General features: G+C 40.3%; 1 protein-coding gene across 1 annotated transcript in view; it reads right to left on the minus strand.

Annotated features, from left to right (window-relative positions):
* The window catches only part of cntn3a.1 (contactin 3a, tandem duplicate 1), a 140684-nt gene that overhangs the window by 22378 nt on the left and 106261 nt on the right, over positions 1–12045 (minus strand). The window contains exon 13 of the mRNA XM_079558591.1: positions 7139–7314. Within this exon, the coding sequence (XP_079414717.1) occupies positions 7139–7314 (176 nt within the window). The remainder of the gene's footprint in view (positions 1–7138; positions 7315–12045) is intronic.

A 12045-nucleotide genomic window follows, 5' to 3' on the forward strand; every position in this document is an offset into this window, starting at 1 on the left:
GACAGAGAGCCACTAATGCATTAATTTTGAACCTAAATGTTTGCAGATTCTGTTCCAAATGTTCAGCACCCAAAGATTAAATATTATGTATCTAAAATGTGATTATCAAGCCTTAGGCGAGCGACCTAGAAAGGGTTGCAGAGATCCCCGTTATCAGCAGGTGGGCTTAGAATTATGAAACTGTGAATATTTGGTAAATGAAATGTGGGCAAATACATTAAATTTGAGTGTTTTATGTCGGCCAAGTATTCATAATTAAGCTCTTAATCCCCACCTGAACCAAGCACATTTTCTGCAGTTCGGCTTTACCCAAATCTAAAAGCTTCTTAGAAAAAAAAAAGGGTCAAAATAGCAAAAAAATGAGCCGAGAATGAGGATGAAAACGCAACAAAACAGCTTCAAAAACGTGACAACAAAGTGACAAACTAAGCAACCAAAGACTAACAAAAAGGTGACAAAATATCGCCATAATAAAGTGACAAAAAGCGACGTAAGAGTAACAGAAAAGTGACAATAAAGTGCCAAAAATGCCAAAAATGAACAACAAAAAAGCAAAGAAAAGAAAAGGGAGAAAAAAAGGTCAGTTTAGATGAGTGTTATAGGAACTACAGAGTATAGAAGATGACTCAAAAACCTTCATTGAAGATAGACTTAACTGTCGTCGATTCTTCAGAAATATAAGCCACAGTAGAAAAGCTGCTAATTTGTGCGGCCGTTCAAAGTATGTGAGCGCTCAGCATAGTTAGGCCACTTCTGGTCATGTGGCCTGTCCCAGACCCAGAACTTAGGTGGTTTGCGGTTATCACAGGGAAAACTGTACTTTAAAGATACTTTTGAAAGAGTCTATCATATCTGGATCTTTTCTGGCGTCTCTATGAAAAGAGTGATGTGATTGTTTTTTGTTCTTATGAAAATGAAATTATGACGTTATAGCTCAAAATTGTATTGTAATAATTTTTTTAAGCTTTTGTGTGGATAGTATAGAGGACTCCAGGAAGAGTAAGGTTATGGCAGCTAATGGGGTCCAAATAATAAACAACTAAATCCTTTAATGGCATAAATGTCAATACACCTTTCAATTAATTTGCTCTTGTGAAAGAAAAAAAGATATATATGGGAGAACAGTAAGAGGTGGAGAGAAGGTGGCTGAAGGGTAAAGTTACATTGACATTAAATGAACGATGAATGAAAACATCATCATAAAAAGCCATTTGTAACATTTACGGCCTGAGTTACTAAGCGTTTGCAAATGCTCAACATAAATATTGTGTGCTAAAGTGGTGTAAAAAAAAAAACGGGTGCAGTTGAGACTTTTAAACCCCTGTTTACTTCAGGAAGTTTACTCTCTTGTTCATCGTGATAAATACCCTCCACCATTCTGCATCTTATTGCCAATTTCCTCATTTTACAGTTCCCCACCTGGTTCAGTGAAGGCAGCACAGAAGAGCACTTTGTTTAGTTCGATGTAGTATATAAGGTGTTTATTAATGGTTACGCCCAGGGGCCTTACTCTCCTCAACACAACTAATCTCACAAACACTGCACAGGGAGCGTTCATTTCATCCTCTTTGTATAAACATATATATTACGCTGCCCCTCAGTGAGAGCTACTTTCCCTGCTTCTGTTTTTATCACATTACATTTAGGTCTAGTTTGGGAGTTGTAGCAATAGGTTTGTTCTAACACATTTTGGATGATGTTGTTAGTCCGCTATTGAGAGCAGCAACATAAGGTTAAAAAGGTATCCTTTATTGTCCCAGAAGGGAAGTTTGTCCTCAGAATTAGACTTTTCAAAGCAGGTGGCATGAGATTTGTTTTTATCTAATCTCAAATGATCTACAAATATTTTAAGGGGCAAATAATGACTTCTTGAAACCAATATAGATAATAACTTTGGCACTGGCCTTGTAATCTCTATTATGGCTGAGGGAAACAACAACTATCAAAGAGCACAATGTTGAGCCAAATGTTCTTTAGTTCAGTGACTCTAGTGATAAGGGATTAAAGGGAATCATTATTTGGGCGTATGAAAGTTTGTTAAACTTGCACTTGTTGTGAGAGCACCCCTTGGTGGCTTTTTTCACATGTGGGTTGATCTTCACTTTTAAATGTCATTTTATTTTTAATACATTCTTAAATGGATATAATTAAAGGCCCTATACCTGATTTTTGGATAACAAATAATTAAAGAGGACATTTAAAGCGGTGGTTTAACTCATTTCTAACTTTACTAACATATTTGTGGCATACCAACTCTTCACAGGGACGAACTTATTGGCACATTTCACAGCGTGCAGGGTCACTTTCCAGTGTCAAGTTTGCAGAAATGCTCGAAAACTAGCCTTTTTGCAAATCCATAATATAAGTCGAGGCAAAGTTTTTTTCCCCGCAAATGTCTGAGTTACATGCTAAAGGAGGACAAAGCGCCTCCGGTCTTTCGGAGCGTCTCGTCACGTGCTGCTTCTGTTCTTCACTTCTGTGATTCTCCGTGTCCTGCAGTCCTGTAACACTGTGTGGTATGGCTGTCTCTCTGTCACTGCCAAATCTGGACTGAGACACTTAATACAGATCTGCACAAAGATTATAGAACAGCCACTGGATGGAGGCCACGTACGTGTGCTGTTGCCATCACGGCGGCGGTACTGTGTGCCACGCTTTAATAAGGTCAGATTGAGGAACTCATTTGTTCATCAGTCCATCCTGAAACTAAAGGAGCAGCATACATCACAAAATCAAAGTGTGTCATGGAGAATGTGGACAATTGTTTATAATGAAGCTTCTGCGCAAATTCAACCTGGAAGACCTACCAACTGCATTCACTCATCATCTCATCACCGGCAGCTCTCTCCAATCATCCGATCGCAGACCCTGCTCAAGCCGCACCTTCACAACAGCCAATCACAACAGCTCATCCCTGGTCCAGCTCAGGATCCCCTTTTTAAGCTCCTTGAACCATCACTCAGCCGTGATACGACCTTCCTCCACCCCTTTCTCCACTTAGCCTCTCCTAAGGGGGGTGCTATCTATCTATCTATCTATCTATCTATCTATCTATCTATCTATCTATCTATCTATCTATCTATCTATCTATCTATCTATCTATCTATCTATCTATCTATCTATCTATCTATCTATCTATCTATCTATCTATCTATCTATCTATCTATCTATCTATCTATCTATCTATCTATCTATCTATCTATCTGTATCTATCTATCTATATCAATCTGTATCTATCTATCTGTACCATACCATACCATACCAACTTTATTTATGAAGCACTTTAAAAACTGTACAGTTGGCCAAGGTGCCGCACACAGAAACAGATACAAATATTTACAGTAAAAAATATGAGATAAAAAGTACAACACAACAGCAGCAACATCAATTTGCGTTAAACGCCAGAGAAAAAAGGTGCGTTTTTAGGAGAGATTTAAAAACAGGAAGGGACTGGACCTGTCTAATCTCAATCTGTATCTATCTGTATCTATCTGTATCTATCTGTATCTATCTGTATCTATCTATCTATCTATCTATCTATCTATCTATCTATCTATCTATCTATCTATCTATCTATCTATCTATCTATCTATCTATCTATCTATCTATCTATCTATCTATCTATCTATCTATCTATCTATCTATCTATCTATCGCTATAACCTGACACATGACATTTCTTCTTTTTATAGACAGATCCCTTTTGTGTATTGTCCCTGATCAAATAAAATACATTAGATTCAACTACAGCTGCTACTACAACGGCAACAACTTCTTTACCATAAAATCATAATAATAGAGCCCATTTCCTCTAATGCTCGTGTATTGCGATCTTATAAGGTCAGTACTATACTATGGTGCCACAATCTGTTAAAAATAAATAAATAAATGAGCCTGATGCAGTGCTTGGAGAGAGCTGGAGGAAGTGAAGCCAGTGCAGCTGCTCCACGGTCGTCTCTTCACAGGGATCTCTCACTTTACGCGCCGGTGTTCTGCGGAGGCGGCGGCACACAAGTCAAGTGTCTGGATCAACCGCGGCGCTGCGAACAATTAGAGAGCGCCTAGACTCTCCCAATCTCACCGAATGCTAAATCAACACGAGGTAGTGCAGAAGCAAGACCTCATAATTGCTTTTGCTAATTAAAAGAGAAACATATTTAGAGCAAGATGATCAATTGCAATGCATGGCTGAGCTTTGAATAATGAATTCCTCTGTAGCTCCTATTGTGAAAAGAAGAGGCGCTAATAACTGGCGGGATATAAAGCCCTCCAAGACAAATCCAATCTGTGTGATTCAGCGTGAACAAGTGTTATATCACGCTCCTAAAAGATTCATCTGACAACCATAATGAGAAATGTGTCAATAATCATTCAACTTACTATTCTGTCTCCGTCCGCAATATTGACGTGTGATTCATTGAATGCATAGGGGCAACAGAACCTACATTTTAGATTATTATTTTTTTCATTCAATCCTTTTTAGTATCATAACTTGGAACAACAATGGAAAATGTCTCAGTGGGTTGACAATGGAGGCCAGGGGGCAGCAGAGTCAGGTATAATTACAATATAATTTACAGCATACAGTCAGCCATTCTGCCCCATTCGGGTCCCAAAGTGTTTGTGAAAGTAACATGGCGCACCTTACAAAGCATGTTCCTTAAAAGCACAAAAAGGTGGTAAGCCGGGGTGGGTGGACTGGCTACGAGCCTGTTAACCAAAGACTTAGCACAAAAAAACAGCGTGGTTAAAAACATGATACCCAGCCCAGCATTGTCACTTTTAGGAGCCAGGCTTTTAAGCAGTGCTGGGGAGGTGCAAAAATCTTCATTGTAATCCATTTTACAAAGGGTCTTTTGGAGTCGTCTATGGCCACCAGGGGGTGGTGTTGCAGCAATGTCAGCTCTCTGCAATTGTTGGTATGGTTGACTAAATAATTATCACAGTGTGACAGGTCTGTAATTATAAAAGGCTGCTCATCACGAAACATCATTCCCAATATGGCAGCAGAGGCTCAGTTGCTCAGATGAAAAATTTGTAGGTTTGATCCCAGCATCTGTCAGTGAATAAACTGCTATTGTGTGACACTTAACCTGTGTGTATAAATGAATGAGTGAGTGATTCCTTTATGTACACATGCCTTGCAAACCCAATTGAGGTGTGAAAATCACAATATAAATAAGACAATTTGCCATATTTAAGCAAATTTATTCAGGAGATCTGCGTGCTTTACAATTGCATGGTGTATTACGTTGTAAAATACCCCAAAACATGAGTTTGTGAACTTTATTCTCCACTTTAGGAAATAGACACAGAGAACTGCAAGACAACCCAGCAGAGCAACAATTATCTCCAAAGGTCACACAGCAAGTTTATTTTTCGCACGTTTGAGTAAAAGGGTTTATTTTGTCCTAAACAGAGATTTGTAAGGCCAGAGAGTGCAGCTCATGGTTCAATTTTGGAGATGGTGGATGTGCTACTCCCTTGAGGCCAAAGAGTCAAACTCTGCAAACCACAACAACTTCCTGTATGTGATTTTGAAAATGTCTATTGAGTGGGTTTAGCGGTTTGAACTTTGCCAGAGAACATACTCATGTTCTGTCCCTGTCCCTGTCCCTGAGCGAACACCCACACAGTTCACGTGTGTCTCGTTGCAATGGGAACAGGCATAAAAAAACACAGACAAGCAAGAAACACATAGCTATTATATTGTGGTATAATGGGCGATATGCTAACATAGTCATATTAGATTTTCTGTTTATAGCAATACATAGTATGTTTGTCTTTCCCTCGAGGGGCAATATAACATGCACACTTCACTGGGAGGTGTTAACTGTGTGTCACACATACAGAGCATGATGAGGATGACCAATGGGAGGAATGGGTGTGGAAAGTGTCCCTAGACACCAAGTTTGAACCATGTTATAATAATGCATTGGTTTTATATAGCGCTTTTCTGGACACTCAAAGACGCTTTACATTGCGTTATTCATTCACTCCATACCCGGTGGTGGTAAGCTACTATTGTAGCCACAGCTGCCCTGGGGTAGACTAACGGAAGCGAGGCAACCAGTCTGTGCCATCGGCCCCTCTGACCACCACCAACCACTCACTCCCTACATTCGCCAGGCTTCCTGGTGTTACTAAACGGTCTCCCATCCAAGTACCGACCAGGCCCTTCCCTGCTTAGCTTCCAAGGTCTGACGGGATTGGGCATCGTAAAGGCGGTATGACCACAAACACTATAGTGTTGTGCCTGTGAGGACCTCTTTTACATACAACTTTTTTCTGTTTTGACTAAATCTATCGTTTTGTGCGGGTAAGATATCCTTTTTTTCCCACAGCACATATATGTTTTAGAGTCTATGTATACCCGGAATTAGTTGCCAATTATTTCAATAATAGATTACATAATTGATGACTGATACTTGATTCATTTGATGAGTTGTTGCAGCCCTGGAATTAATGTTGGGCAATGACTCATGGAAATCTCAGAAATGCCTTTAGCTACATGAGGTTATTGCTACAAATATGCACATCTGTAAGCTTTGAATTGAACGATATAACACTGTTTAGTGGGCATTGGATGTTTATCCGGCCCCACAAAAAGCAGAAACTTGACTTAATATGATTTAACCATTTGCTCAGAGGCCACTTTTATATGCAAATTCTTATCTAAAGTAAAATCTTAAAGGATCAGTACATTGATTCATGATTTCTAACTAGGCATCTCTTATATGTGGTCAATGGGTTGACTGCCACTGAAAGCATCTGGATTGCTCATAATTTGCGATGTTTGATGGTCAAATGTTATTGGGAAAATACACTGTGCAGGCTAACAAACGCTGAAACGGCGGGTTGCTAAACTGCCTGCATACATTAAGATCAAATTACATTTCTCCTTTTTACTTCTGTGAAATGACCATTGCTAAAGGCACATTTAAAAATTGGTGAGCAAACACACTTGTTCTGATCATTCCTGTTTTTCATTGCACTTGTTTTTTTGATCCAGCATACTGATTTCAAATTTGTGGATGTGTCTGCTCCTACAAACTAAAGACAAATAGCTATTCATATGAACCTATAAAACACAAACAAAACTTTATTTAGCGCAGTCAAAAAAGAAGAAGTGCACTTACCCCGCCCACTTTTTCAAAATAGGCCCCGTGACTCCCGAAGTGGATGAGCTGCTCGTTGAAGAACCAGGTGAACTTGAGCTCCAGCGTTGCATCGTGGGACACCTGACAGGGTAGCACTATGCTCTCCCCTACCGTCACATCGAGATGACCAGCCGGGCTGGTGATGCTCGTGGGCTCTGCGGAGAGAGACAAAAACAAAATATGAAAATGGAAAGCTGAAGTGGCTGATGTGTGAATAATGCTTTTTCGCTGCTTTGAACACTGGGAAAATTTATCGACGTGAACAAAATAGGCTGGGCAGAATCCTGTTGCGGGATATTCAACAAACATTAATAATACGTCTCAAGACAAATTACTTCTACGCCTGTCAGGGAGCTTATATTGCCTTCTCCCTTCGAGTTGGGGAGATTTGTATTATATATCACTAAAGTACGCCGGCGAAGAAATAACACAAACAAACAAAAGGGAAAGCACAGCCATTTCATCAGGTCAGGGCTGAGTCTATAATTTCGCTCAGACAAAGAAAAAAAAAAATCATCCTATTTCGCTGCTCGGCATGGGGCACATCAGCATAATCTGTGGTCCGTCTCGGCAGGGCGTCGCATTCAACACACGCCACAGAATAGGAGTGAGAGAATGGATGAATAGGCCATAGACCAGGCCAATGAAAATTATGCATGAGTGTAATAAGCAACGAACAGCAAAGGTGGAAAGCAACAATGCACTTTTGGGAAATTCACTTTTTAATGGCTACATGCAGGAAAGTTCAGACAGAGTACTTTGTGACCTTGGTGCCAAAAGAGGTAGCATCACGGGAAGCAGTAGCAGCAATTGTACTAGTAGCAGTGGCAGTAATAGTAGTAGTAGTAGTAGTAGTAGTAGTAGTAGTAGTAGTAGTAGTAGTAGTAGTAGTAGGAGTAGTGAGAGATGCACCGATCCAGGTTTTTTGCTCCCGATACCGATACTGGGGTTTGAGTATATGCCGATATCCGATATTTACCGATACCAAGAGACTTTCTTAAAAGTGGCTTTCTCTGAGTGAAAATTTTAATTAAACTCTTCTCTCCATTTTAGGATCCATAGTCGTATTTTCTTGTCATGATGTTATAGATCAAAAATCAATAATATCTACTGGATGTTTCTACACTAATTATCCTTGGGTATATGACAGGCTTTAGGTTGCATTAATATAAACAACTCACATAAAGTGATCTGATCATTACATGTTAGATCAGTTATTCTTAAAGGGACTAGATGGAAGTTGACATTTTTGTACTCGCTACTGCCACCTCAGGTCGAAAGCATAACTGCAGTTTCTATATTAAGCTTGTGCATGACGGTACTTTGGACCCGAAATAGCAACTATTAGAGTGACAGTGCAGAATTTTAGAGGCAGTTGTGGTGAATAGGTCTGGGCTCATTCTACACATTAGGACCTTGCTGGATTTGTAGGAGGAAGAAAATCCATTATTTTAACATTTTCAAACTCCATCTCTTTAAATTAAAGGGACTATAGGGAGTTTAAAAATGTCCTAATGTGTAGAATGAGCTCAGACCTGTTCACCACAACTGCCTCTAAAATCCTGCACTGTCACTCAAAAAGGTGTCACTTTGGGTCCGAATTGCGGTCATGCACGAGCTTAATATAGAAGGTGCAGTTACACATATGGCCTGAGGTGGCAGTAGTGAGTATACAATGGCAAACTTGCATCCAGCCCCTTTAAAATACAAACGCTTGGCCACTAAAGCAGTGGGCAATTTTATTCTTTTAGGCTACTTTAAATATTTGTATGAGTTTCTGTCCCAGCCTTGACTAGTCGACATTAGCATTAGCATGCTTCTGCTAGCTTTAGCATACTGTTGCTAGCCGCGGCATTTCGCGCGGTGATCCAAAATACATTTTAATTTTCCAGGGTCTTAGTTTCTTAGTTTCCAAAAGACCCTTTGTAAAACGGATTAATAGATCTTACTTTCTTAGTTTTAAGGCGGTGAGAGCCAAAACTGGTATCGGTTCAATATCGCATATTTGTAGCCCATACGCAATATTGTATTATTTCCTGTATCGGATCACTCCATAGTAGTAGTAGTAGTAGTAGTAGCAGTATTAGTAGTAGTAGTGCAAAAACCAACCCCATCTCAACAGGGGTGTTACTTTGCACGAGTTTGCAGATGGTGGCTAAAGGGGCTCTGGTAGCTGTTAAATTGTGCAGTTCACCAGCCTCAAAATGTCTAATGATAACCTGTCCAGGCACTGACTGCCCCTTGAATCCCCCCTGTTTATCTTTATGCCAAATCTGAGCCTCAGTGAGTTTTTTTTTTTTTTTGCAGTACTCGCTAATGATCAGGTCACTCCTTCTGGTCCATCTGGGTATCACTCACGCGTGTGTGACGACCATCAAATACAGGTAAACGAGCCATGATTCTCTGGCAAACAACAGCTTGCCAGAGTTACCCGTCAAGAGCTTTATTTGTCATGAGGATACTCCGGGCTAGGATTCCAAAAAAGTAGCAGCAGCTGCCACAGTAGTTGTTGCATAGTGAAAAACTAACACCACCTCTGTGAGCAGCATTTCCTCTGAACCATGGATACCTGGCTGTTGGAGCTGGAAGTCCTGCAGTTCTCCAGTCTGAAAAGGACTACATGGTAAACTTGCATTGGGGATAACTAGGCCTGTCACGATAACAACATTTGAAGTTCAATATATATTGAGGCAGGAAAATATCGCGATAAACGATATTATTTTGTTCTAAAAGTCATTATTAAAGTCATTATTAAGATATCTTTAATAAGACATGAGTTGCAATATACATGAAACTCAATGAAACACAATGTACTCCTGTGAAATTGTTCAAACATTACAAAAATAGGATAAAGAAATAAGGAAAAAACGTACTGACGATAAATATTGAGCCCAAAAATGTTGTGTTTATCTGTCATTTATTGAACAATAATTGTGACCTTCTCTTTCCTCTTTCTTGAAGAACTGCAGGCATTCCTCTAAGCCCATTACATAGAGTTCCAATAAGTGTGGCCACTCTAAGATCTTTTGGCCAAGTCTTGCATTGCTTCTCGATCTTGCCCCTCCTTCTGGGCTTCCTGCCTGGAAGTCTGCACCTGTGTGCCAACCATCTGGCCCAGGTAAGCAAGGCGTATGTTCTGACCTGCCAAAATCAACCACAAGCCACAGCTTTTGTATTGCCCTCTCACTGAGAGATAACTTATGGTTAATCATCAATGGGAGCAATTGTAAAGTAATAATGCAGCTACAACAATTTTCACTGGCGGCCCTTAAGAGGACACGTTTGTGATGGAAGCGCGTTGGTTCTGGAAAGCTTTGGTCTCAGATGCAATAAAAGATTTGGCAAAAAATAAAGTTTGTGTCTTTAAATGCAATGCTGTCACACTCATTTTCGGTTATGTCTGCAAAGTGCAAACAAAAGTCACAAATTGGCAACCTTGTTTCCCGTGCTGAGCTCTAAACAGGGAAAGTCTCATTGTGTGACTCTATGGGAGAGCAGTGCACTGTCAAACAAGCAGGAGGCTGGTTCACTGTATATATCCTGTTTATGTTACACTGTGGATGACCAGAAAAAAGCATGCTGGGAGACTGCCGCTGCGAATACAAATGATCACAGCGTAAAGACATGGACGCCTCAGGTCAGCTCTGCCTTTAGGCATAAAAAGAAATTCAACATCCAGGCACGCTCACTATATTTGTCGGTTTTAAATTTTTATACTTGTTTGTGCTTGTGTGAAATGTAGAGGGCAGGTTGTGGAGCCTCATACTTTTTGTAGGGGAAACAGGCGTGACTTTCTTCTCATGTTTTTTTTGTTGTTGTTTTCTTTGTCATTTTCTGCATTTTTTTTTCAATCACTCACCCATTTGGACATTTGTAATGCTGTCTATAGCAGCAATTTTATTTAAAAAGGCAACACACCAAGGAGTCCAAGTTTGTGTAAGCTCTCAGTAATACTCGATTTATGTACTGAGGCTCTAGTGCCATCATTTACAACAGGCTTGTTTGAGCGACTCAGATCAGTAAGTCTGCCTACAGCTAATTATTGCTGAACAAAGACTCTACTGTAGAGGTGACAAGCAAAATTACTTCAGCGCTAAATCAACCCAGAACAGATAACTACTTAAGGTTGAGGTTTACTTTATTGTCTCGATAGGGAAAGTTGTCCTCAGCATTTGACCCATTCTTTGATGACGCTGGCGCAACCCGTAAGGAGCAGTGAGTGACCGCAGTGCTGCACCCGGTCACCCATCTCCAGATGTGGAGCCAGGCTGATGGTCAGTGTCACCTGGCTGGAGGATTCCTCTATTGTACATGTTTTTAGTGGGAGTGGAAGACCAGAGTAATGGTCTTCCACTTCTACTATGCAGACACAGGGAGAACATGCAGTCGTAGCGAGGCAAAGTTGAGGATTATACGTTATTCTATATGTTTCCTTCCCTTGAGCGGCCCTGACAAATGTCTTGTCTAAACTGCACACAGACGTAGCGTAAAGGCTCTATTTGCCCCTGCAAAGAGGCTGTGAAGGTGAAGCAAAACAAAAACAGGTTTCAGTGTGACTCCATTTGCAATTCAAAAATCCCACAAAGAAGGATCACCAAAAAGGCATTTTAATAGAGCAGTTGTTGACTTCGCTGTTTGGAGAGACTCAGGAAATTCATTGCGCTGCAGAAGTGTTTGATTCAAATGGATTGAAATCTTAAGCAATCTGAGCATGGCTATTAGACAACAGAGAAAAAAGGAAATAATGAATTAAACATGGAGGTGCCGTAATGCAACGTACCCTGAGTCCCGCTTCCTGCAGCCACTGCCAATCAACTAATTGGTCTGTGTGTGTCAGGTTAAGGCTATAGGGAGCACTATTACCGTATTGTGCACCCTATAGTGTG

This window comes from Gobius niger, assembly GCF_951799975.1.
Source record: "Gobius niger genome assembly, chromosome: 6".
Classification (NCBI taxonomy): domain Eukaryota; kingdom Metazoa; phylum Chordata; class Actinopteri; order Gobiiformes; family Gobiidae; genus Gobius; species Gobius niger.